The sequence below is a fragment of the Prionailurus bengalensis genome, chromosome B2, assembly GCF_016509475.1.
Source record: "Prionailurus bengalensis isolate Pbe53 chromosome B2, Fcat_Pben_1.1_paternal_pri, whole genome shotgun sequence".
Classification (NCBI taxonomy): Eukaryota; Metazoa; Chordata; class Mammalia; order Carnivora; family Felidae; genus Prionailurus; species Prionailurus bengalensis.
The window spans coordinates 90,486,142-90,512,973 of NC_057349.1; the positions used below are offsets into that span (position 1 = coordinate 90,486,142).

General features: G+C 34.7%; 1 protein-coding gene across 3 annotated transcripts in view; it reads right to left on the reverse strand.

Moving 5' to 3' along the window:
* The window catches only part of ASCC3 (activating signal cointegrator 1 complex subunit 3), a 368,562-nt gene that overhangs the window by 64,173 nt on the left and 277,557 nt on the right, over positions 1-26,832 (reverse strand). For all 3 annotated transcript variants that reach the window (XM_043592007.1, XM_043592009.1, XM_043592010.1), the window contains exons 35-36: positions 21,673-21,784; positions 21,342-21,476 (exon numbers count right to left, since the gene is read on the reverse strand). In XM_043592007.1, the coding sequence (XP_043447942.1) occupies positions 21,342-21,476; positions 21,673-21,784 (247 nt within the window). The remainder of the gene's footprint in view (positions 1-21,341; positions 21,477-21,672; positions 21,785-26,832) is intronic.

Here is a 26,832-nt window from a genome sequence, read left to right on the forward strand (position 1 = left end):
ATAAATGTCCCAGAACATATGTATGTCTTGCTATTCAAAATAAACACCATGAGAGGTTATAAGTTCATTTCAGTAGGGCTTGCATCACTCAAAACATTTTGAAACTCTCTTTTGGTACTACAGTCTGACTTTAGGAACCACATATTATCTTGTATTATAACCAATTTTACAACCTCAAATCATATTGCCTGACTTGACAAACTTAGTCTTCTGACTTGGCTTCAAATAATCTCCTGTCGTTTTCTCAAAACAAAAGCAAACTGTCCAAACAAAAAAGTACCATTTTTGTAATGAACTTAGTAAACAGCTTTTAAAGATAATCCGAAGACAACAGTTACTAAATGTATTAGTTCTGTAATGTTTATTTTAAAAATCACTTAAGTTCAGTGTGAAGGCTAGATGAACTGCTCAAAAATGAACATACGGATAGATCACACAAGATACAGGAAAACAGGTGTCACATAGATATCATAAATTGGGAGAATAAAAATAAACCATTAAAAAATACCCTGGATATACAGTAAAAAAAAAAAAAAAGAAAAAGAAAAAAGAAAAAAGAAAACCCTGCCAATCAGATAGCTAATGTTATATCTTTCTGGTAATATACTTAAGCGAGTACTTTAGGCATTTAAGTTTGAGCCTGTTTAGGCAGAAAGCTTTTCTATTGTTCATGTTGGTAAAAATGAAATGTTTTGTTATTAACTCATAAAATTAATTACTTCCTCATATTTAGAGTTACCGATATTTTGGCTCCAGGGCAAACTTTTAAGAAGTTATATTTAAAGACAACAAAGAAAAATAGAGATTTTCAGTACCAGATGTCTGGGAAGATCCCATTTGGATTTGAGCTACTTAAATTTGCAATCATGTATTTATACATCTAACAGAGCTTCTGTTTCCCCCAGAATCAGAAAATTAACTAGCTTTGTAGCATCTTCCTTGATCTGCCACCCGTGCCCTGAGGATTAGAGACTCCACCTGAGCTTGTTTTACAAGCATAACAGAAAAAATTAATCTCTGCTGGCAGCGCTCCCACTGGGATACTGATGAATAATGATATCCCTCTTTTGCTGCCCTCTCAGTCCACTAGAAAAGCCACTCTAACCCAGCAACGTGGAAACTGCTGAAACCATTCCAGCTGTGGATTAGCAGGCAGTCAAGCATCCATCTGCTCCGTGTGAATCAAGAGAAAGCAAACAAGCATTCTTATGGCTAAAGTCATATTCAAGTCCCATAATATCTTATAGGAATACATATATATGCATGTGTATCTATTTGTATCTGTGTCTCTATTTATCTACCTATCTCTTCAATAATATGCAGTCACATACTGTAAGCTAAATTGACCCAATTCCTTGATTTAGTTTGCATTTCCTGGTGCTTTAAACATTGGAAAACAAAGAACATGTTCAGAGGTTATAAAGTATAGCTCTTTTTCTTAATTGAAGTATAATTGACATACAATATCCTATTAGTCTCAGATGTACATCATAGTGATTTGATATTTTTATACATTATGAAATGATCTCCATGGTAAATCTAGCTACCATCTGTGACCATACAAAGTTATTACAATTTTATTGACTCTATTCCCAATGCTGTACATTACATCCACATGACTTCTTTATTTTATAACTGGAAGTTTGTACCACTTAATCCCCCTCACCTATTTCACCTGACCCCCTAGACCCTTCCCACCCTCTGTTAACCAACAGTTTGTTTTCTGTACCTATGAGTCTGTTTCTGCTTTGTCTATTTGTTTTTTAGATTCCACATATAAGTGAAATCATATGGTATTTGTCTTTCTGTCTGACTTATTTCACTTAGCATAATGCCCTCTAGGTCCACCCATGTTATCGCAAATGGCAAGAAAAATATAGCTCTTAAATTTGGTATTCATATGGGACAATTAACTTGAAATTAAACTTTTAGAGCACAGTATGACATTACATTAGGCATATATGCATTGCCAGGTTCTCAGATATAGCAACCAACTACTTGTTTCAAAAAGTAAGCCTGTTTAATCAGTTTTTAAGCAAGTGTTACATAAAGGATCTGTGGCCTTTAATTTCACTTAGTTTTATTTTACTGACACACTGATGTAATAAGTATCTGTGGACTTTTGTCTTCTCCAAAAAGGAACGAGCCATTGCTTACGGTTTACCAATAGCAATTTTGAGTTTGACTGGATTCTAATTATTAATGAACTCCCTAGCACTTTAATATGTCCATAATGTATTGATGACTGATGTTTATAATGATAGCTTCAGGATTCTAAAGTATCTTTATGGGTCTTCTCAATCGTCAAAGAAAAATTTTTTTTCAGCACAGTTCTAAGAATATTTAATAGTATTTAAGTGCTTTTGAATTCTGAAATCGATATGATATATATTTAGAAATTATATTTAGAAAGAGATTTTAAATAATCATCATATCATACTTCCAGTGAACAACAACAACAACCCACTCTGCTTTTAAGTTCTAGTCTAGTATTACCCACATCACTTTCCCTCTGATCTTAGTTGTTTTCACTGGTTACTCCAATGTCTTACTGATTTTTTCCTCTCTCACTTCTCTTTCTCCTTCACTGATGAAAACAGTAAAAGAAGTTCAAGGTTACAACCCTTTCTGTGCTTTCTGCCCAGCAGAGCTATATGCTGCCAGCATAGTTAGTGGGTCTGCAAGACTGTTTATTTGTTCATATGTCAGTACAAGACACCTGTTTGGTATTTGTCTTACAAATTTGTTAACACTGTTTAATAAATGACAGAAAACACCTACAAAGATGGTATTAAGGACCTAAATCTAATAACTTAAAGGAGTATATATGGAGAATTTTCCTTTGCCAATGGAAATACTTTAGAACTGAGGCTACAGTGCTTCTGCCAAACTGCATTATTCCTTTGAATTACATACGAAATAGTGAATAACAGAACATGTAGAATTTTATGTATGTGAGGAACATGACACTTGGAAATCCCTCTTACCTCCCAGTTTTTTTGTTTTTGTGGTTTTTTTTTTTTTTTAAGCAAAGTGAGTTCTAACTTTCTGACATAATCAAATTTCTAAGACATGCTTATATTCTACTGGACTGTCAGCTGGAAAAGATTGTAAAGTGAGCAGAGTCCTGTTTTTTGGCGAATGTAATGTTAAAATAAAATGCAGATGGTATGAATACTACCACTGTAATAAAGACCATATTTATGCATTTTATTTGGTAGTAACAACAAAATTCTTCAGAATACATGTAAGCATGAGAAGAGTGGGGCACATCCATTTCTTTGGGTTGAGGAATCAAAAGATATTCAGCTTATAATGCATCACTGGAGAAAAAATTCTTCTAGGCTTCTGCCATATGTATAATGGCTCAGCATAAAAACATTCATTTTGGTCTTTCTCACAGTGGGAAGACTGCAGTTTGCTAAGAATTACTCATCACTAGTTAGATCTTTTTTCTTGGCAAGACTTTTTCAAAACTATTCAGCTAATTAGTAAATGACCTATTTTCTGACAAGGCAAGTGTAAATATCTCAATACTAGAATGCACACACAGGGGTATGTAAAAACAAATCAGAATAAAAAAAAAACACTGTGCTAATTCTCTTTCAAAAACTTAAGTTTATATTTAAGTGACTATAAATGATTTATTCTTAAAAGAGATATTTTTGGTCTTTTTAGAAAAGTTTTCCAGGTTTTTTTTTTTTTGTATTATAAATAACTCCATGATGAACATCTGTGTACATAGATATTGACAAAAAACTTATTTCTTCAGGGCAGATTCCTAGAGATAGACTCACAACAGCAGGGAGCAGAAAATTCTTAAAGGGATTTAAAAAAAAAAAACTGATAGACATTATCAAGTTTCTTTCTAGAAAGGCTGAGTCAATGAAAACTCTGTTTATCAGTGTCAGGAAGGGCAAAACTGACAGCACTCTCACCACCAACGAATAATATCCCTTTTGAATTTCCAACAATTTAATAGGCTAAATGATTGCCATTTTCTGTTTTAATTCATATTTCCTTGATCACTGAGAGGGTTGAAGGGTGTTTTTAATATCTGTTAAAAATGAATTTCTCCGGGGCGCCTGGGCTCAGTCTGTTAATCGTCCAACTTCAGCTCAGGTCATGATCTTGTGGTTCACGAGTTGGAGCCCTGCGTCAGGCTCTGTGCGGGCGGCTCAGAGCCTGGAGCCTGCTTGGGATTCTGTGTCTCCCTCTCGCTCTCTGCCCCTCCCCCACTCACACTGTCTCCCTCTCAGAAATAAACATTCAAAAAAAAAAATAAAAACAAAATAAATTTCTTCTTCTATAAATTTAATTTAACGCTTTCTTTTCATTTTTATCATTGGAGTCATGGTTTTCTTTTCAATTATTTTATTAAAAATTAAAATTTATTACTCTTGTCTATCGTAATTTTCACAAATACTAATACTTTAAAAATTTTACAGATATTCATATATTTTATACATTTAGGTAGGCAAATCCATCCATTTCCTTTTGCAATTTCTTCAATTCCTTTATGCTTTTTGTGCTTGTTCCCCTGAATCTATTTGGTATTTTAACATTATTCTTGGCTTTAATCCTTAATCTGACTGAAATTTATTCTAATATACGCTATGAAATTAGAATCTAAGTTGAATATCATTCCAAATTGTTATACAATTTACCCAACAATACTTGTTGAATAAATCATCCCTTAACCAATGATTTTATGCTGTTTTCTTTTTATTTGGTTAGAGCTTCACACAAATAAGCAAGATGGGTGTTGGCCAATGTGTGAAAATTGTCCTGGCTGCGGTGGGGAAGGAAGCATTGTTGGCACATGGAATAGCATGGGCTCCAAAGAGAAGCAAAAGGAGAAGAGCAGTTGAAGACTGGAGGCTATTTTCACTCCGACCTACACTGCGGCCAGACTCAGCAATCTTGCATGGCATAGGAATGAATCTGAATTTACCTTGTAAAATTTTTTTGAATAGAAGAGGTTGATGGCATCTGTCATACGTAGATATGACTTTATATAAATTATAAGATATCAACTACTAGTGCTTGTTATCAACATTAAAATATTAATGAAAACTAATAGCAGAGTTGAGTGACTAAAGTTCCTGATTCAAAGAATTCAAATACCATATGGTAGGCAATGTACTGAGGCTTTACACACGTTATTTTATTTAATCTTCTCCTTTATTTTACAGAGAAGCATGAAGCTTGGACAGATTAAGTGATTAACCCAAGATCATATATTTAGACAATGGTGAAGTCATGTCTGTGTGACTCCAAAGCTCATGTTCTAAATAATTAGACTTCCATCGTACCCTAGACATGCTAGTACAACTTACACTTTCTTTCTTTTTATTTATTTTGAGAGAGAGTGAGTGAATGTTGGGGAGAGGCAGAGAGAGAGGGAGAGAGAATCCCAAGCAGGCTCCGCACGGTCACTGTGGAGCCCAGTGTGGGGCTCAAACTCATGAACTCTGAGATCAAGACCTGAGCCAGAGTCCGATGCTTAACCAACTGAGCCACTCATGCATGCCCACCTTATGCTTTCAAAGTAGGTAATATCAAAATATAATTATTTCTTAGATATAAGGCAGTTCCCTTCCTAAAGGCAGGGATCATATCTTAACTACTGCCTTCTTGTATCTAATATGGTAGGTGCTAAATAAATACTTGCTGGAACTGTCGAAGATGTGCGTTTAAGAATATCTGTAGGATAGTAGTAGATATAGAACAAGCTTCCAATAAGAGAAAATAAAGGACAAGAGAAAGTATAATGAGTAAAGGAGGCAAAGAACAACTGTACAGGAAGAGTAAAGGAAGGGAGAGATTTAAAAAGTTCAGAGTAATAGAAAGAATGGACATTTATTTCCTCACCAGAAAATGATATGAGGTAGTGCTTTGTCTATTTGTATATCAAAAGTGTTAGTTTTGAAAACCTATATTTTGGAAATACGTAGACTTTAAATATGGTTCTCCTTCCTCAAATATCAGATTAAATAATATAATATTTGCCTTATTCAAGAAGAGAAACTATTAAATATCACTGCCCATTTTAGAGTTGGCATCACTAATGAACTAGATTAAATTGACCAGAGCTTTAACTGCAAATGAATGAAGAGAATTGTTCCAGATGAATATATGCTTAATAACATGACCAATTTGATTCGCCTGATTTTTCCTCTCAGCCAGGATCCCAGTGGCTTCCTGGCTGTTTTACAGCTTTCTGCTTAGTCCCAAAAGAAAGAACATTTTTCTTATTAATATAGCTTCCTCATAGATTTCCAGCCCAAGTTCCTAATTCAAAGAAGTGCTAATCCATTTGCAAAGCATCTTAGTGAAGGAGTAATCACCCGGCCATAATCACTATTACAGGTCATAATTACTTTATGAATTCTTTTAATTACTAAGTGATTTTTTTTTTTAACAACTATAAATAGATGAGCACTCTTAGCAGCACAGACATTGGTCTGGAAGCCAGGGTAATGTCTCATTAAAGAATCGTAGTGCTTTTTTATTTGGAGGTAGGATGATGTGGCAGCGGGGAATCATTACTTTTACAGACTTTGTCACTCCCCTGTGGTACACTAAAACCCAGAGCCATGGCCTCTAGTAAAATACTAACCTGGAGAGAAAGGAATAAGGAACAAGGGAGGTAGGGGAGTAGGGGCAAGAGAAAACTCAGAAAATGACGCTGTCATCAAGAAAACAAAGGTCTTGCAAATGAAGTTACCATATGTTCTTTTAAAAAAGCAAAGCTAAAATTCACTAACTACATAGTAGGGTAAGGGCAAAGTTGTACATAAGATCATTAAGAGAAATAAGACTGTACTCTTCTTTATTGCTCCAAATATTAATAATGAAATAAAAAGTTTCCTAGTGAATCCCATAAGGCCAGCCCTTCTGATAGAGACCAAGTATTCTGAACCCTTAAAACATGTAAAGGTATCTATAGTATGACAGGTGTAAATACAAAACAAAAGCAAAACACAAATAAGAAACATAAAGTAAAACATAGCACCAAACAAAACATTCTACCTAGATCAAGGTCAGATATGTTTGGACATGTATCTTTTACCGTATTAGACCTTCACACTAATCCTGTAATGATAAGTAGGGCAGGTATGATTGAACATTTTTTAATGAGTAAGGAAACTGAGATTAAGAGATTAAATGACCTGTCATTTAACACAAAGAGGTTAAAATGGCCATGCTGAGATTTGAACCCATGTTTCCTAAATGCAAACACCATATTCACTCCACCACACTTTGGCCCCTTAGTCTATTAATGGCCTCTGCCCACATTTACAGGTCTTTCCCCACTTCCTCAGTTTCAACTGATGGCCTCAGCTTTTTAGTTTATAAAAAACTAAAGCAAACACAAGGGTAATTTCCTCATTATCCTACTACCCACCAACTTCCTTACATCTATACTCCAATACTCCGTCTTTTCTCCCATTACAATGGATTAATTTGCTCTACTACCTAAGTCCAATTTTTCCACTTATTCCATTGATTCTTATTTCCCTTTTGTTTTAAGGATTGAGCTCTTTCCGATAACATCATTTTTTACCTCGCTCTAGGATCATTTTTATCCGCATACAAATATGCTAGATCTTAAATTTTAAAAAGGAGGGGGGTGCCTGGGTGGCTCAGTCAGTTGAACATCCGACTCTTGATTTCAGCTCAGGTCATGATCCCAGGGTAGAGGGATGAAGCCCTGTGTTGGGCTCCACGCCTGCTTGAGATTCACTTTCTTTCTCTCCCTCTACCCCACTCACACGCTCTCTCTAAAATAAATTAAAGAGAAGAAAAAAAGAAATTGATTTTATATTCCTCCCCTCCACCAGCACCAAGTAAGAATGAGCTATATTTGCTGTCCCTACTTTCTTAAAACTCAGTTCTCTCTTGAGTCCTTTGAAATAAAATAAGGTGTTTGCCTCCTATCATTCCGTTGAAATTACTCATTAAAGACATCTAGGATTATTTACTTATTTATTTACTTTTTAATTTACACCTAAGTTAGTTAGCATATAGTGCATCTAGGATCTTTATCTTACCAAGTTCAGGGAACAGTCTCTTGTCCACTCTGTATCAACAATCTTTTTTTAAACATTTTTTTAAATGTTTATTTATTTTTGAGAGAGAGAGAGAGAGAGAGAGAGAGAGAGAGAGAGAGAGAGAGAGAGAGAATGTGAATGGGGGAAGGGCAGAGAGAGAAGGAGACACAGAATCTGAAGCAGGCTCCAGGCTCTGATCTGTCAGCACAGAGCCCGATGTGGGGCTGGAACCCACAAACCATGAGATCATGACCTGAGCTGTAGTTGGACGCTCAAATGAGTCATCCAGGCGCCCCTCTGTATCAACCATCTTTAACTCAGTTAAACACCATCTCTTCTTGAGATCCTTTCTCCCCCCTGGCTTCCAGGACAGTGCACTCTCCTGAAGCCTTTCTTTCCATTTGTCATCCCGTGTTCTCAGTTGTCTTTGCTGACCCACCTTCTCCTCTTTCTCCTCAACCTCAACATGCCAAGTTCCCACAGTTCAATCCTCAGACCTCTTCTCCCTTTTAATAAAAAAACTTGAATTCTAGTAGAGTTGACACACAGTGTTATATTAGCTTCAGGTGTACCATACAGTGACTCAACACTTCCATACATCTCCCGGTACTCATCACAGATGCACACCTTAATCTTCATCCCTTATGTCACCCATCCCCCACCCACCTCCCTCTAGTAACCATTAGTTTGTTCTCAATAGTTAAGAGTCTGTTTCTTGGTTTGTCTCCCCCTCCATTGTTCATTTGTTTTGTTTTTTAAATTTCACATGAGTGAGATCATATGGTATTTGTCCTTCTCTGTTTGACTTCTTTCGCTTAGCATTATACTCTCTAGCTCACAGACTTTTTAATACTCATCCCACCCAGATTCAACCAACCCCATGGCTGAAATTCTGAATACCATCCATATGCCAGTTACCAGCAACCCCCCCCTCCCCGCCCCCGCCAAATAAACACAGACACCACTTTTTACTCAGTCTTCTTCACCTCAGTAAATGGTATTCTCTTCACCGAGTTGTTCAGGCCAAAAACCTAGCATCATCTTTATTTCCTCTGTTTACTTATAATTAATCCATCAATTTCTGTTGGTTCTATTTTCAAAACATCCTGAGTCTAACCACTATTCATCATTTCAACTCTCACCATTCTATCCAAGCCATTTTCTCTCTTCTTGACTTTCTGTAAAAATCATTTCTCTCCTAAGTGGCCAGAGAGGTTTCAGAACAAAAAATATCATATCACTCTTTTGATCAAAACCCCTCAATGGCTTCTCTGAACATTACGACAAAATCCAAGCTCTCTAGCAAGACCACAGATGACCTAGCCCTTGGATGCCATGCTTCCCCAAAGCTTGCTCCACTTCATCCCCACTGGCTTCCCTGATGTTCTCTGAATGTGGCAAATGAGTCCTGCTTCATGACCTGTGCATATGCTATTCCTTCTGCCTAGAATTTCTTCCCCAAGGCTTTCTCATGAGTTGGTCCTTCATGTCACTCAGTTCTCTGTTCAGATATCTCCTCAGGAAAGCTTCCCTTAACTGTCCTATCTAGAGCAGCCTTCTCTAGTTACCTCTAGACACTGCCTTAGTTTTAAAAAACCTCATTTAGATCCACTTTGCTATATTACATGTTTATTTACTTGTTTACCAAGAAGCATGTTTACCACTACGAATATAAGGTCTATGAGTACTGGAACTTCATCAGCCTAGTCTACTGCTATGTTCTCCATGCCTGGAGCATAGTCTGTACATAACAAATATTATTACTAAATACAATAATAGCTTATGTTTACTGAGTACTGTGAATAAGCAAAGGACTGTTCTGTGCTTTACCTATATTAACTAATTTAATCTTCCAATAATTCCATGAGGTGCCTATAGTGGTGTTATTAAAAAGTCATAGTTATGAATCATTCTGTACTTGGACTATTGGCTGTTTCCTTTTAAACAGAAGGACTATACAAAGAATTACTTAGAAGGATTAATGGATCAGAAACTGTCTTGTGAGAAAATAATCAGGAGATATAAATCTCCATATAGACTAAATAATGGCTAATATATGAGGGCTGGTGGTGGCCTGATAACAAGCAATAAAGTGGGTAAACAATGTTATTTATTAAGTATAAAGAGGGGCGCCTGGGTGGCTCAGTTGGTTAAGCGTCCGACTTCGGCTCAGGTCATGATCTCGCGGTTTGTGAGTTGGAGCCCCACATCGAGCTCTGTGCTGACAGCTCGGAGCCTGGGGCTTGCTTTGGGTTCTGTGTCTCCCTCTCCCTCTGCCCCTCCCTTGCTCATGCTCTGACTCTCTCTGTCTTTCAATAATAAGTAAACGTCAAAATTTTTTTTTATTAAGTATGAAGAAATATAGCCAGTAATAACAACAAATTAAGGAAGGGTAATTGTATTGTTTTCATTAAAAGCCCCCTAAACGTAGTATTATTTGTAAAACAAGATTCGATAAACCAAGGAGATGGCTACATAAAATGACTTGTTTTTAAACATATATAAGGTAAAAATAGAGAGGGAGGCAGACCATAAGAGACTCTTAAATACAGAGAACAAACTGAAGGGTTGCTGGAGAGGGGGGTGGGAGTGGGGAGATGGGTTAAATGGGCAATGGGCCTTAAGGAGGGCACTTCTCAGAAAGAACACTCAGCGTCATAGGTAGGAGATGAATCACTGGGTTCTACCCCTGAAGCCAAGATTGTACTTTACATTAACTAACTTGAATTTAAATATAAATAAACAAATAAATGAAAGAAAGAAAGAAAGAAAGAAAGAAAGAAAGAAAAGAAAGGTATACTTTAATACACTTCACAATAGAGAATTTATAAAAGCTTTATCCCAAATTGTGTTACAGCTTTTTAAAAATATGTATTTTTAATCACATAGTGATTCTATTGTTGTTGTTGTTGTTGTTTTTTACATTATTACATAATGAAAAAGCTTGGCATGTTAGTTAATCTAAAAGGTCCAAGGAATAAGTTTATGATTATTTTTTTTCCTTTTAAAATTCCCTGTTTCTAAAATAATGTAATATTGTAGACTCTGATTATACCAACTGGGGGCTGGAAAAGAAATTAGGATGTTTAGTTTTTCTTTTGTCCTGTTATACAGAAGTGATGCTGAAATACATTGAGTTGGGTTTAAGCATTGGAAATAATCACACTTATTTACCTACTTGGCAGCTCTGTGAGAATAAAAGGCAGTATAATGTATTTTTAGCTGAAACAATGTTTTGGCATTATTGGTACTGGGAAGATATTTAGGACAGGAACCATGAACCTTTTGGAATACTTCTGATCACTGTTATTAATTGAGGAAGGAGCTAGTATTGATTTCTGAGCTGTTTCACCTGCTAGGACAATAGGACCCTAACAAAAGTTTTAGAGTACTAAAACTTTATTGGGATAAAATTAGAAACATTTTAAGCAGAAACTAATTTCTGGCATGTGAAAACTATATTTCAAAATATTTTATCCAATGTTAAAGTTTCCACTTATTTTCCACTTATTTTTAAAGTTTAAACAATGCTCTGTTTACCCATAGAATGAAGTGACAAATGGTTAGAATTTAGGGAAGAGATTTTATTCCAGGAAGCTCATACTTTTCAATGTTTTTTTTTTTAATTTCCTTAATGTGATAGTATGTGTATTGACAATTCTAAACAGTTATGATGTCTGATATTAAGTTAAGCAGTTTTTGTTTACCAATGATAAACAAAATATTTTCCAAACAAAATTAATGATGATTTCCTTTGCCAAATGACTCATGGTAGGGTTCCCTGAAAAGCAAACTATCCTGGAGTTTTATAAATATAACTTAATTTATATGACACCATCCAAGAATATACTTGTAATTTAAAAATGTCTAAATGTAGATTCCCTTTGCAAATACTTATATATACCCCATGACTTACATACCTTCCAAACATAGAGCAGGCTAGTAACTCTGACTTTTGGGGAGAACAATGTCAGCAGTTCTGCTACCCTGAATGTCATAAGTAGGACTAAATACTTCCCATGCACAGGCAAAGCCATATTAAGCAGCAACAGACAAAGAGACATGAATTCAGCATAAGCCTATCCTTTTCTTTTCATTAGGCTCTACGGGCTCTAGAACAAGTCTTCTTAAAAGATAGGGGTCTGTCTTCTATTTCTTTGGTATTCCCTAAAGTACACTGAATACTGGATACAGTACTTAGCAAATCTTGACAAATGTTGACAAGTCAAAATATTTTTATAGATAGCTTAGGCTGAGAAGGTTAATGTGTATCTGTTCATGTAAGTACATTTGTGCTCTGTAAGTTTAAATAAAAGGGGAAAATGAGATGCAAGCAGGGGAAAAAGAAAAGTATAAAATAGCAAAAGGGTAAAAAAGGCATTTAAAAGGTGGGTGGGAGATATGAATTCTAATATCAACTTAACCCTTTTCCTATTAGGAATTGGGTTTCTATATTGTTTTTCAGTACTGATTGTATTCATCTTGTGCAAGACTGGGTCTTTGTTCTTCAAAAAATGAGAAAGTTAAACTAGGTGATAATGAAAGAAATATTAAAGCTGTTCATATTTTGATATCTAAAATAATTTCTTATTAAAAATTTTTGAATGTTCATTTAATCTTAAGAGAGAGAGAGAGAGAGAGAGAGAGAGAGAGAGAGAGAGAGAGAGTCAGAACACAAGTGGGGGAGAGGCAGAGAGAGAGGGAGACACAGAATCTGAAGCAGGCTCCAGGCTCTGAGCTATCAGCACAGAGCCTGATGCGGGGCTTGAATCCATGAACTGTGAGATCATGACCTGAGCCGAAGTCAGATGCTTAACTGACTGAGCTACCTGGGTGCCCCTAAAAATAATTTCTTAATTAAAAACTCTACTTAATCATCAATGATTAGATTCCTAATACTTGCCAGCTGTCATTCTGTAGGGCATTTTAGGAAGCCAAAAATTAAAAAAAAAAAAAAAAAATTTAAAACAGGACAAATTTCAGGTAATATCATAAATTCATTTTACACTCATCAGAGCATAGCTTAAAAATCTTTAAGGTAACCTATTCAAGCACAGGAGATATATTTGAGACTGAGGTCTTTTCCCAGGAAAATGTTTCACTTTTCTCTGTGCTGAGGACAGCTTATACATACAGAAAGCTAGGAAGAAACTGAGAAATAATGGAGAAGAGGGAAAGTCTCAAGGGAAAGAGAACAAGAGTAGAAAGATAACTTTTTTCAAGACATTTGCCATCTGTGCCTCTCTAAAAGATGCCAGGCAGCTCCCCAGCCTGAGGGTTAGGGAAGCTCTCCTCACAAACCCTGGAAGATATCCCATTAGGTTTCCCCACCAGGAAGATAAAGAGAAGCAGATGGGATTCTGCAATTGTCAGGAGGTTATTTGGAAATGGAAGGCCACGAGGTTGGTGGTGTTCACTGTTACTCAGTTAACCTCTCCTTCCTTTCATTCTTCCTTTAATGAACTCTTTAATTTTACATGCTGGGTCCCCTACTAATGCTATTCATATCTGGCTTGGCCTTTTCATTTATTTTGTCTTAAATTTCTCTCTTCTTTAAAAAAATATTTCTTATTCTTCCAATTACATGTTTGAGAAAGATATATCTGCAATTTTCTACTAAAAGATTTGTAGTTGTACCCAAACAGGACAAAATTCAAACATTAAAAATGCTATATTACTAAAAATATTCTATATATAGGCAAAGAATCTGTGTGCTTTTAAAGACAGCAGTACAGAGACCTGCCAAACCTGGAAATTTATTGATATATAAAAATCTTATTGCTCTGGTACTTTTCTAAATTTGGAATGGTTCTATTTTATATTAACACATGAAATCCACACTTTTAGTTAATATCCAAGGCTCTGTGGAAAAAAAAGAATTTCACAACTTTTCAGATTGGATATTTGATATATAATCTCATGTTTCTCTGTAGTCACAAGAACCATAACAACTGAGTGTATCTTTTAAAAAAATTTATTGAAAATTCTAGACACAGAATACATTTGGGGCATATTCTGCTTTCTTTCAAAGCTATTAATACTATGGCAAGCATATTCGTAAATCTGTTCAAATAAATTTTCCCTAACTTTGAAATCTTTTCATTTCTATTACGGTTTTAAAATAGGCTACCTCCTGAAAGTCCACTGAACATATCAAATCATGACCTTGTTTTTCTACTCTAGACTTGGGCTTTCGGTGCCAACATCATTAAGAGATTCTTTAAATTACTTTTTAAATGTCCTTTTCCCTCTGGATTTTCACTTATATCTAATTAGACTACTTACTCCATGCCATGTAATCCCTGTTGCCAAAACTGCTAAATGCTTCAATAAGTAGGAGGAGGGCATCAATGGAGCAAGACAGATGTAATGTCACTGGTTAACAATAGAAGTGTGAAGCAGCTGCCTTAATTATGAAGCTTATTAATTCATGGTGTTAAAAAAAAACTTGGCAAGAGTGTTTACAAAATATCTAAACTTTCCAAACAGCATCATATCGTTTAAAACTTAAAATATGTGTTTTCAATAAGGGATACTGAAATAATTATTTTGTCACAGTAATTAACATCTGCATTTAACATCTATAATTCTAAGTTAAAAGGCCACACATAATTTTAAAAGTAACTCTGCTTCTTAATTGACTTTAAAAGTATATACCCTTATACTTTAATGCTTCAAAATTTAATGCTTCAAAAATTTTTTACACTTGAAATTAAAAACACTGGATGAGGATAAACTATGTCTAGGAGAGGAAGTAAGGTATAGGGAAAGAGTTCTAAAGAGCTACTTTCTATAGAACCTGGAAAAACTTAACCTCATTAAATTTCAATTTCATTATCTGTAAGTTAACATTTACCACAAAGCACTGTTTGATGACTACAAATAATGTATATAAAATGCCTGGCATGTAGTAGGTGCTCAATAAAAGGCAATACTATTTTTTAATGGGTGTATTGGAAAGACAAAATTTAAATAAATGGTTTACTATTATAGAATAAGACTAGTGAAAAGAAATAGTCTCAGTACAATCTTTGGCCTTACACCTAGAATATTTAACTATCATTTAAAGATAATGACACCTAAAAATCTAGGCTTAGAAACATTTTAATTTCTTAGGAAGACAAGGAAGTGGAAACAGAAGTCTCAAAAGAGGTGTTACTAAGAAAAACAACAACAACAACAATAACAAATGGAAACAGAAGTCTCAAAAGAGGTGTTACTAAGAAAAACAACAACAACAACAAAACAACATTAGTGGAAGTGTACTTGCCTCTTCAGTGTTGACTGAAACAAGGGCTTATATATAATGAAGTAATAACCAATAGGAATTAGTATCTGAAAGTTTAGCACACTGCCATGTTTAAAAAAAACAAAACTCCTCATTATATTCTGAGGAAAAAATATATTCCAAGTATCTAGTGGGCCAAGACAGAACTTCTAATTGAAAAAGTTACTGTGTTATTATTGACCTAAAGAGGGCTTCTGTTCATACAGTTCACGATTGTAATTTCAGTTACACGGATTCAAAGCCTTTGCCTTTCTAAACTGAAATGTCCTAATCACACATCTTCCATCATTTGAGTACTCACTTGGGCCCAAACTTGCTCCATGATGTTTTTGTGATGTGGGACCAGGAAAAATATATATAGCAAATATACAGCATAGGAATGATTAACATGAAGGAATATACTCTATCCTGTTCTATTTTTAGAGACTCTTGGACGATGAGCAACATTTTGCTCATTCTTAGAGCATCACACTGACCTGATGACCTCAGTGAGTAGCAACACCCAAGTATCTTTCATAGTTTATTACCATGGTCCATAGTTTATGTGTTAATATTCTCTCTCTCTCTCTCTCTCTCTCACACACACACACACACACACACACACGTTTGTCAGTAATGTTCTATCTCCTGCCCTTATAAAGAGCCTCACACATTCTAGGTACAAAATAAAAATTTTTTAAAGAATCAATATATGATCTGTGGATAGAAATATGACTGAAAGAATTTAATATGGACCAATTAGAGAGTAAGATGTTACGGATAAAATAAACAAATTATGCATACTTCATTTTATGCTTAAGATATTTGTTAAGACAATTTCATTTAGCTTGGCTCTTTAATATCTGAAACAGTTCAGTTTTCATCTTTAAACTCAGAAATTTCCTGTTTCCTCCATTCTTTGGTCAAAAGGGTGAAACTGTCAATATAATACCATTCTGAAAAATACAGGTCTGACCCCAACCATTATATGGAAAGAAGAAAAGAACAACAACAACAACAACAAAATAGAATTTAGACGACAGGGTATAAATGAACTTTATGGGTTTGTTTTGTTTTAATATGAAATTTATTGTCAAATTGGTTTCCAGTTTTGTTTTGTTCTTTACCAAACCTGACAATCTTCTCCTGTGAACACTGCAAGAGGGAAGTCTGTAGTGCCGAAAACACTATACGAGGCGGCAGGTCATGAAATGACCTGATTAAATGCTTTCTCTTTTACTTTTGAAAGAAAATACACTTTCTGGTAAATATTATTAAGGCAAAAAAATTTCTCTCTACTTAAAAAGAAATTCAAAAAAGTTGATAGTGATATAAACAATAACTAAAGAGTAGGAATTGCAATTCACTTAAGGAAAAACAACTATGGCTAATTGTGAGATTCTAAATATGTATCTTCTCTAAAGGAAAAAAGGACTAAAACAGTTATCAGTTATCCGTCATGAATACATAAGATCAAGAGATCATCATTTGAAACTATGTTTGATGTTAAGTGAAGAGAAATAATAGATTTATGTATGTTTAAATGCCTGGTGAAAATGAATCAGTGTCTTAACATTCTTTTTTCCTTCTATGGTTGGTTACCTTTTAGTGTTTTTTTTTTTTTTGTCTGTGCCAAGAATAACCAATCACATTGCAACATATTTAGAAAACCTCAAGGAAAATCTTAATGAACACAATTTCTACACTACCATTAATACCAAAGGAAACAAAACAAAAATCAATACATTATGTAACCTACGATATAACGAGAAAACTTCATTCACTGACAAATTGATGAAGTATTAAAGTAAGTTCAAAGTAATACACAAGAGAATAGAAGCTTTTCAGTTATGATCACTGGACTACTAAAATTCTTTTTAACAATAATTAATAAATTAATTTTTAAAAGTTTAAAGATGACTTTAGAAACATCAATGGCTATCTTTGTAAAAGGAGATGCTGGTAGTGAATATCTAATACTGCTTTTTTCAAAAATATAATGTAACATTATTAAGTATTTTAATAACAAAAACGATAATGAAAATAGGCCTTTGAAACACTAACAACACTCATATTGCTTTTCTTTGCCCTGTTGTGTTTATCATCCTGTTCTCTATAGCTCCTGTCTGGCTGCTCTTTTCTCCTTGTTTCAAAACCACAAGGAGATTAATATGCATTTGGGGGTAAAGATAATGAGGCTATGTGAGTCATTTAGGAATCTTTAGTGTGGTAACAAAAAAACCCCCCCAAAAACCCACTTTTCAGTGAAAGAACGAATTCTAGAAACTACACTGTAATTACTTCAAATACAATCTTGCTTTACTATTTAATGTTTCTTTGTTAGTTACACATATGCTCTCCAGTGAATGGAGCGGAATACCTAGACAAGAAATTAACAAAACAGTGGTACCTGCAGATCTTGTCAATGTGAGTCCTACAGTTCTAATTCCTCAGTATCCTTATTCAAAAAGCAGTCTCACTGAGATACTACAAATTTAGATGCTATCTAGCACAGGCTGAGTTTGCTAGACTAAACACCACAGGATGAAGAGATTACATTACTGTTGCTGTGGAAATTATTAAGGGGTATACCAAACAATATGTATATAAATATACTGTTGAGTTTGTCTTACATATATTTGCAGATGATTTGTTTTGTTATCACAAGAGTTGATTTTATTTTAATGAAAATAAACCAGGAGATCAGGGTAACAGATTTTAGGCAGTGTAATAGTGGAAAGAAAGAAGCTGCTGAAATGGTGTAGACAGACCTCTTATTCTGATCAATGCCATTTCAGAGAAGACTGGAGAGGATAACAGTTTAATTCTTTTCTTACTAGGTATATTTGGGGTCTCTTTTAGTGGGGTAGAGGGGGATACACAATATAACAGGCTTATGGTTTTCACAAACCTTTATAAACAATGTGCATCCAGTATTTTTTTTTTAATTGATTAATTTATTTTGAGAGAGAGCGAGAGGGAACAACTGAGAGAGGGGCAGAGAGAGAGAATCCCAAGCACGATCCAGGCTGAGTTTGCTGCAGGGCTTGATCTCTGGACCGTGAGATTGTGACCTGAACTGAAATCAAGAGTTGGAGGCTTCAATGACTGAGCCACCCAGGTGCCCCCAGTCTTTTTCTTCATGGATTAGAACAAATACTGTTATAATGTCTATACTACCAAAAGCAATCTACATATTTAATGCAGTCCCTATCAGAATGCCACCAGCATCTTTCACAGAGCTAGAACAAACAATCCTAAAGTATGTATGGAAACACAAGACCCTGAATGGCCAAAGCAATCTTGGAAAGGCAAAGCAAAGCTAGAAGCATCACAGTTCTGGACCTTGAGCTATATTACAAAGTTGTGGTCACCAAGACAGCATGATGATAACACAAAAAACAGACACATAGATCGATGAAACAGAATAGAAAACCCAGAAATGGACCCACAACTCTATGGCCAACTAATCTTCAACAAATTAGGAAACAATATCCAATGGGAAAAAGTCTCTTCAAAAAATGGTGTTGGGAAAACTGGACAGCAACATGCAGAAGAATGAAACTGGACCACTTTCTTACACCATACACAAAAACAAATTCAGAATGACTGAAAGACCTAAAGGTGTGACAGAAAACAAGCAAAATTCTAGAGGAGAATATAGGCAGCAACCTCTTTGACCTCAGCTGCGGCAACTTTTTACTAGACATGTCTCCAGAGACCAGGGAAACAAAAGCAAAATGAACTATTGGGATTTCATCAAGATAAAAAGCTTCAGCAAATCAAAAGAAACAATCAACAGAACTAAAAGGCAGCCTATGGAATGGAAGAAGATATTTGCAAATGATATATCTGATAAAGGGTTACTATGCAAAATGTGCATCCAGAGTTAACATGCACTCCCCACCTCAGTATCTTCCACATCAGTGTGTGTGTGTGTGTGTGTGTGTGTGTGTGTGTGTGTGTGTGATGAGAAGCAGCATAGGACAGTGGTTAAGAACCCACACTTGGTTGCTAGACTGCAAACTATTCACTTGCTGTGCAACCAATGGGATATTATAAATCTCAAATTAGTGATTATTGTCAGGATTAAATGTGTTTATCAATGTAAAGTTCCTAGAGTGGTGCTTGGCACATGAAAAGTGCTCAAAGGTGTTAGCTATTACATGTGTTCCCAAAGTAGACATGTACTTTTAAAATATTAGATTAGGTAAATACACCAAGGTAGGTAAATATGAAAGGAAAATTATATTCTTAAATCTAACAGATACTAGTTTAAGATGCTTGCCCAAATTAATTAACCATTATTTTACTGTCTTCCATCCAGATAAATCCTATTTTTATGAGTCTCCAATTGGGAAACAATAAAAACCTCATTCTTAGGAATCTAAAAACAATTCTTATTTTTTTAATTTTTCCTTCAGAAATGAATTTTTAATTTTATAAACTTTTTAAAGTTTGTTTGTTTGTTTGTTTATTTATTTATTTAGAGAAGAGGGAAGGAGGGAGCAGAGGAGGGGCAGAGAGAAGGAGGGAGAGAGAATCTTACACAGGTTCCATGCTGTCAGTGCAGAGCCCAAACAAGGGTGTGAAGTCATGAACTGTGAGATCGTGACTTGCTCCAAGATCAAGAGTCAGATGCTCAACTGACTGAGCCACCTAGGTGTTCCTAAACTTTTTTTTTTTTTTTTTTGATAGCTGCCTTGTATACTTTAATTCTCTACTCTTTTCTATAGAGCAAACAACAGAAAACTGATGAATACAGGATCCATCCATTTAGTAACAAATTATTTCCTGACTCACTACAATGTATGTGGCCTTATGCTGCACGAAAAATCCACACACTAGTTTCTCAAAGGAAAAACACTGAAAAATTGGAAACTGTGAATGGGATATTGAAGCCTATTGAGAATGACAAGCAATAGGAAGAATAAAGCTAATAAGTGAACTATCTCAGAATCAGTGAATGTGTAAGAGAAAGACCTTAGAGACATTATACAGTCGAATGGTTCTTAACTCTTTAAACAACACCAATGTACTAGAGGGGTAAGATGACATAAGGTATTCTTTGTAGCATATATCTTTTTTTTTTTAATGTTTATTTATTTCTGAGGGGGGGGGGAGGGATGGAGGGAGGGGCAAAGGGAGAGGGAGACACAGAATCAGAAGCAGACTCCAGGCTCTGAGCTGTCAGCATGAGCTCAAACCCATGAACCGCGAGATCATGACCTGAACTGAAGAAGGATGCTTAACTGACTGAGCCACCCAGGCGCCCCAATTTTGTAACATATATCTTGACTAATGTGCTAACAAAGTTTTGTGGGAAATTATTATATTTAAATTCAACAAAGACAAAAAATGCATATATAGTATGCCAAAAGGAAGATGAAGAAAATACTCCTAATAGTAACTAAGTTCAATATTAAATTTAGTTTTCAGCTTCTTGGCCAAAAAGCAAAAATAAGCACAGTATAGTTTTTTTTTTTTTTTTTTTTTACCATGTGATAAATCTAGTTGTATTTTTTTTTTTTTTGCAAGGAGAAAGGGGAAGGAGTTGAACAGCTTTTCTGACATTAATTCTAAGAGAACTTAATCATGTGTTTTTATGTAAAGAAACCTCAGACATATCATGAATTCAAGAAGAATGACTCAATAAGCAATAAGAAAAGCTTTCAATTATAATTCAAAGAAGTTATTATATTGAAGGACAGGGTGATCACCTGACTGCTAGCCTAGCATATACCTATTATCCTGACTTACATATTAACAGTGACTCATTCCATTTTCAGAAGTATCCAAGTTTGGAAAATAAATTACATGGGAAACTTGGTCCAAATATGTTGCTCTGTAGCAATCTTGTCTGGTAGAAGAAAAGACTTCATAAATGATTTCTACCAAATTTCTAGAGGCCCTGGATGGCAACCATTTAAGACCCAAATTAAAAGAGAATGTATGAAATAATATACGATACAATCTCTTTGTATTAAAAAGCAATGTAATAATGTCATGAAACTTACACTCAGAATTGAAAGCAATTCTTCAGTACCACATTCAGGTTTCAAACGCTCTTTGAACATTTTAACTGTTTGGTGCTTCAAATAGTAGTAAGAGGCAATGCGGCCATATGTCAGAGGTTCAATGCTCCGATTATCCTATTTCAAAAAGAAAGATAAAATGACAAATAAAAAGTACAATAGAAACACATACATTCATAAAACTAATAGTTCTTACTGCAGGTTGCCATTGCAACAATTTTGTTAAAATGTTTAGTTACCATGAGAAGCAAAAGCCCTACTGTTAAAAAGCTGGGCAATCTTTTCATTTAGAATGTATATGACTCAGTCATACCTCTCCAATTTCAATACAGTAGGAAAGTTCCAATTCAACCAGAGACTTCTCGACCAGACTGGACAGAAATTTATTCACAGAATCATGGCTCACATCACTCAAATTGTAGTAGCTAGAAAACAAGCAAGGTCATTATCACTTCGATTTTCCCTCATTCTCTTCTTTTCAGAATTTCAAAGAACAATTACATGCACAGCAAATCAAAGAAGTAAAACAACTGCAACAGCCAGTTTCATCTTACAGGTCAAAATTCCCACACTAAGATTGGTTGACTCCGATGAACAATGGTAATAACTATGGAAGATAAGCAGATAAAATTCAGCATCACATTAAACAGACACTAACTTTCTAGAAACAGAAGCAAATCATATATAAATATATAACTCCCTTTTATATATAAAAACCCATCCTCAGTAACTTTATAAAACTCAAAGCACTATTGATTTGAGTAGTAGACGAATTCTTTTTAGGAAATTTAGTCATTGATTGTTCTTCAAATGCCTAATGACTACATGTCACCCTAAATATGGGGAAAGACATCATCAAGCTAACAAGAAAGCATTTGAACTACGCTTCTGCAGACAAAAGCCACACAGGTTCAGCTCTGTATATTTTCTAAGTAAAAAGCCTAAGGACATGCAATTCATCTGAATGCTCTTCCCTCTAATTCCAAAGGTTCTTGGGAAATCCCTAAGATTACTAGGAATCTGTGCCTGGGAACAGATCCAAAGGGTGACAGAATGCCCCTACATCATAGCAGATCTCTAATTCTTGGTGGGTGAATCCTGCACCCCGGTCAGCATAGAGAGTTATATCTCCTCTCTCCATCCAAATCAAGTAACAGGAGTGTAAAGCGGCCTCAGAACAGACTTTCATCTGTACAGACTGAAGCCCAGAACAAGGGTTGTACACCTGCACAGGACTAGAAAGGGGATATTCATAGTCTGGAAAGAAAGTGTTAACAATCTCAAATGGGAGAGGCCTGACGGAAACCACAAGTGATCAATACGGTGATTTTTTTTTTTTCTTTCTTCAAAGGGAAAGATTTGAGGTCAGTATACTGCAAAAATGCATTTAAAAATACACAAAGCAGAACTTAAATGATGGCAGGATATACTTTCAGCAGAAAGAGAAGATTAAACAAAAAGCTAGGTACACCAATATGAGAGTCTCCACTAAGTAAGGATTAATAATAGACTCTTTATTTACGAAACTCTGTAAATCATAATTACTTGAAGATTTTAATTTTCACAAATGAGAAATAGTTACTTTCAATCTTAGTCTGCAGAGAAATTACTGCCTTTCCTGGAAAAGTTGATGTCATAGACCAAAATAAAGCAATATTTATCAATGAACAGATAAGTATTGAAACCAGTGCTATTGTTAATTTAAACAAAATGTACAAAGTTTTTTTTTAATGTTCAGTTACTCATTTTGAGAGAGACAGCAAGATCATGCTGTCTACATGAGTTTTTATGCAATTAAAATTACAGAAGGAAGGCTTTATGAAAACAGCATTACCATGAAAAACAAAAGTTAAAATACCATTTTTGTCTAAAAATTTCCTAGGCCATTTGAAAACGTAAAGTCTCATATTCCCCTACAAATAGTAACTAATGACAACTTTACCATTTTTATGCTTTAACAAATTTAGTATGTTTACAAATAATATTTAAAATCATCTTTGAAAAAGACTTTCCTTCAAAAATTATAAATTCTTTTTAACAATATTTATTTTGGTCACTGTTTTATTTAGTTACAGGGTATATTTTGATGGGCTAATATCCTTTCTAATGTTTTTCTAAGTCTACTGGGAAATTTTTAAGACTGATTTGTAGCTTCTATCCAGATAAAGAACAGTCAGGGTAAACATTTCTTAAACATTTAAAATAAGTTGCAAAAAAGAAAAAAAAAACCTAAAATCATGTCTCTAAGACTACAACAAATTATTTGATGATCATATTATTAACAATCTTATTTGATAAAAATTAACACAATTTTTAGAATAACTTTAAAAACTTCCATTGATATTTTCTCTTAATATGGTTGTTCTTTTCTAATGTGCTCACCAAAATCTCATATTGACTTGCCTAAGAAATGCAAAACTTCAACTTAAGTAATTGAATTGACATTTAATTTACTCAATATCAACACTTTTATCCTTATGATTTCTGAGGATAATCTGGAATTAAAAAAAAAATCCTAAATTTTTTTTTCAGGTATTCTGGCATATGTAAATAACTTTTTAAAATTTATTTTTAGAAAGTGATAACTATTTAAAAAATAGAAAGTGCTGGTTAAAATACTACACTCAAGAGTAGGAAATTCTCAATCATTAAAAAGTTGTCTCCTGGGGTGCCCAGGTGGCTCAGTCGGTTAGAAGTCCAACTTTGGCCCAGGTCACCATCTCACGGTTCGTGGGTTTGAGCCCCGCAGTGGGCTCTGTGCTGACAGCTCAGAGCCTGGAGCCTGCTTCGGACTATGTGTCTCCCTCTCTTTCTGCCCTTCCCCTGCTTGTGTTCTCTTTCTCAAAAATAAATAAACATTAAAAAAAAAATTAAAAGTTGTCTTCTAAACACCCAACACAAATACTAAAATGCATATTTTTGTTGTGATATAACTTTACTAATTAAACTATTATTCTTTGCTAACAATTGATCTAAGGTTACTTAAACCACTTAAAAATCCTTATAAAAGTAAGATTTGCTACATCTCAATTAGATATATAATTTAACAAGACACTGTAAAATGAACAAAATGTAAATGAAATTATTGTTTAGGTCACATAAAATTTTAGGAGATAATATATTCTGACACTTTCCTGGGAATAAAGAATGGAGTTTATATTTACATGATCTTCATTAGCATTATAGGGCCTTTGCTTCTATAGCATGAACTTTTTAGTCACTGGGTAATTTCTAGCCTAAATAATTATAAGTATTTAGTTTAAAACATTATATATCATTAATTTCAATAATCTCTTTACTAACTTGAAAAGCAAGCAACAGCTAAGTTAAAGGTCTGTTTTCATGTTGCACTCTCCACAGTACAAAATTTATAATTTACTGGTTACTAAAACAGAAATATTACACAACTGTTTAATTATAGATAAAGGATACAATGTAGTTTCATGCTCTCTGCATTGGATCATGAAGTCATTATCTTCTCTCTGCCATAAACAGACAGCCTACCTTTTTGTCAGCATGCTATTTCATTTATTTCACAGAGAAACCCAGTTTCACAATAATTGACTTGTCAGAAGCTCTAATTTATGAGGCTGAGCTCTGTAAGATTTCTCTATATTGGACTCAACCTGCACACAAGCAGGGTTGAATATTTACAATGCTGTTAACAGGTGCTGAGTTGTTTAATGATTCTAATAGCCAGAAGCGTACTGAGAAAGCCAGCGGGATCACAATTACAGGCTGTTTGAACACAACAATTACTAGTCCCCTGGGAGGTGTGAAAGTCAAAGGCAGTTGGATACTGACAGCATCTAGCACATGGGCTAGACAAGCTAACTTCTATTAGCAGTCCATTGGGAAAAAGTCATAACAAACCTCTCCCTCTCATAAAAATTTACAAAGTTCATTAAATTTAAACAATCCCAAAGTAAAACAACTTAAAAAAATTAGCTTTAAGAGCTCTTGTCAAAGGACAAACAGGAATACCACACATGAAACCTCAAGTTCTGTTTTTCCAACCTCAGGAAGGATAAAATTTTGCCAGTTGAGAATGAAAGAGATTTTATTGTAATCTAAAACATAGATAAAGTTACACCAAACAGTCTGGATTTAATGTGAATAGTGGCAGCCATTTCCTGTTTAGTTATTGTAAACCTGGCCAGAGATCTTGCTGGGAAATTTTTCATCAGTATTGAAATGCTGCTGCTATAACTGTCAGTACTGGGAAGTCATTTGTTACGGCACCATGTTTTTTTATGTTCAGATTATGCAGCAGTAATAATGACACAAATAATGAAAGTGGTTGCAGGGACAGCTGAAACTACCACAACATTTTTTGCCCCAGAAATATTTAAAAGCTTCCTCAGGGGAAAACAGAGAGTGAAATTGAACATACAAATTGAATCCAGAACTCAATTTGGAATATATTATATTTCATGATGCACCAGTACATGTGTTTATGTACATTTGAAGTAACTAATGTGATTGTGTCTACGTATATATTTATACATGTAAATGTATCTTCATATGCATGTGCATGTGTTTGCATACATATGCATATCTCTCTCTCTCTCTCTCTCACACACACACACACACACACACACACACACACACTATAAACATACAGAGAACAATCCAGGAACAGTGGCAGAATCTTTGTCAACATAAGTTCCACTTTTGGTGGTGGTGTGGTGGGGGTTCTTTATAGTTGTATGATTAAATGAAGCGGGTTGGGGAATTGGGTCGTATTTATTATCTATGTATGACTGTATTTTGAAAGCACTCTTTGTCTTGTCTATTTTAAATAAACCTTATTATCTTTTTTAACATACACATGCATATATATATATATATATATATATATATATATATGCAGTCCTCTCCCACTAAACCAAAAGTAAAATCTCAATTTATGACAGTTAATATATTAAGATATATTAAAACTACATATAATATAAGCCCTTCATTTGAGACAATGATTTTAGCCTTCTTAAAACTTTTAACAGATTGGGGCACTTGGGTGGCTCAGTTGGTTGAGTGTCTGACTCCTGGTTTCAGCTCAGGTCATGATCTCAGTTTCATGAGTATGAGCCCCATGTCAGGCTCTGCGCTGGCAGGAGGGAGCCTGCTTGGGATTCTCATTCTCTCTCTCTCTCTCTCTCTGTGCCTTTCCCCTACTTGCACTGTCTCTGTCTCTCTCAAAATAATAAACTTAAAAAAAAAACAACCTTTAACATCTAAAAATAAGTACGAAAAATTTACCAATTTCCAGAACTCTTGTGCCTTTCTTTGCTTCCAGATCACAGAAAAGGGGAGTTTCACACAGACAATAATAAAAAGATACAATCAAGGACCAATCACAAAGAAAATTGTAGAACCTCACTATAGCAGACTAAATAAAATACATGTCATTAAAATTGATTTAGGCACATGTTTCCATTTTTATCCAGATGTAAAGGTATAGATATTAAAATGG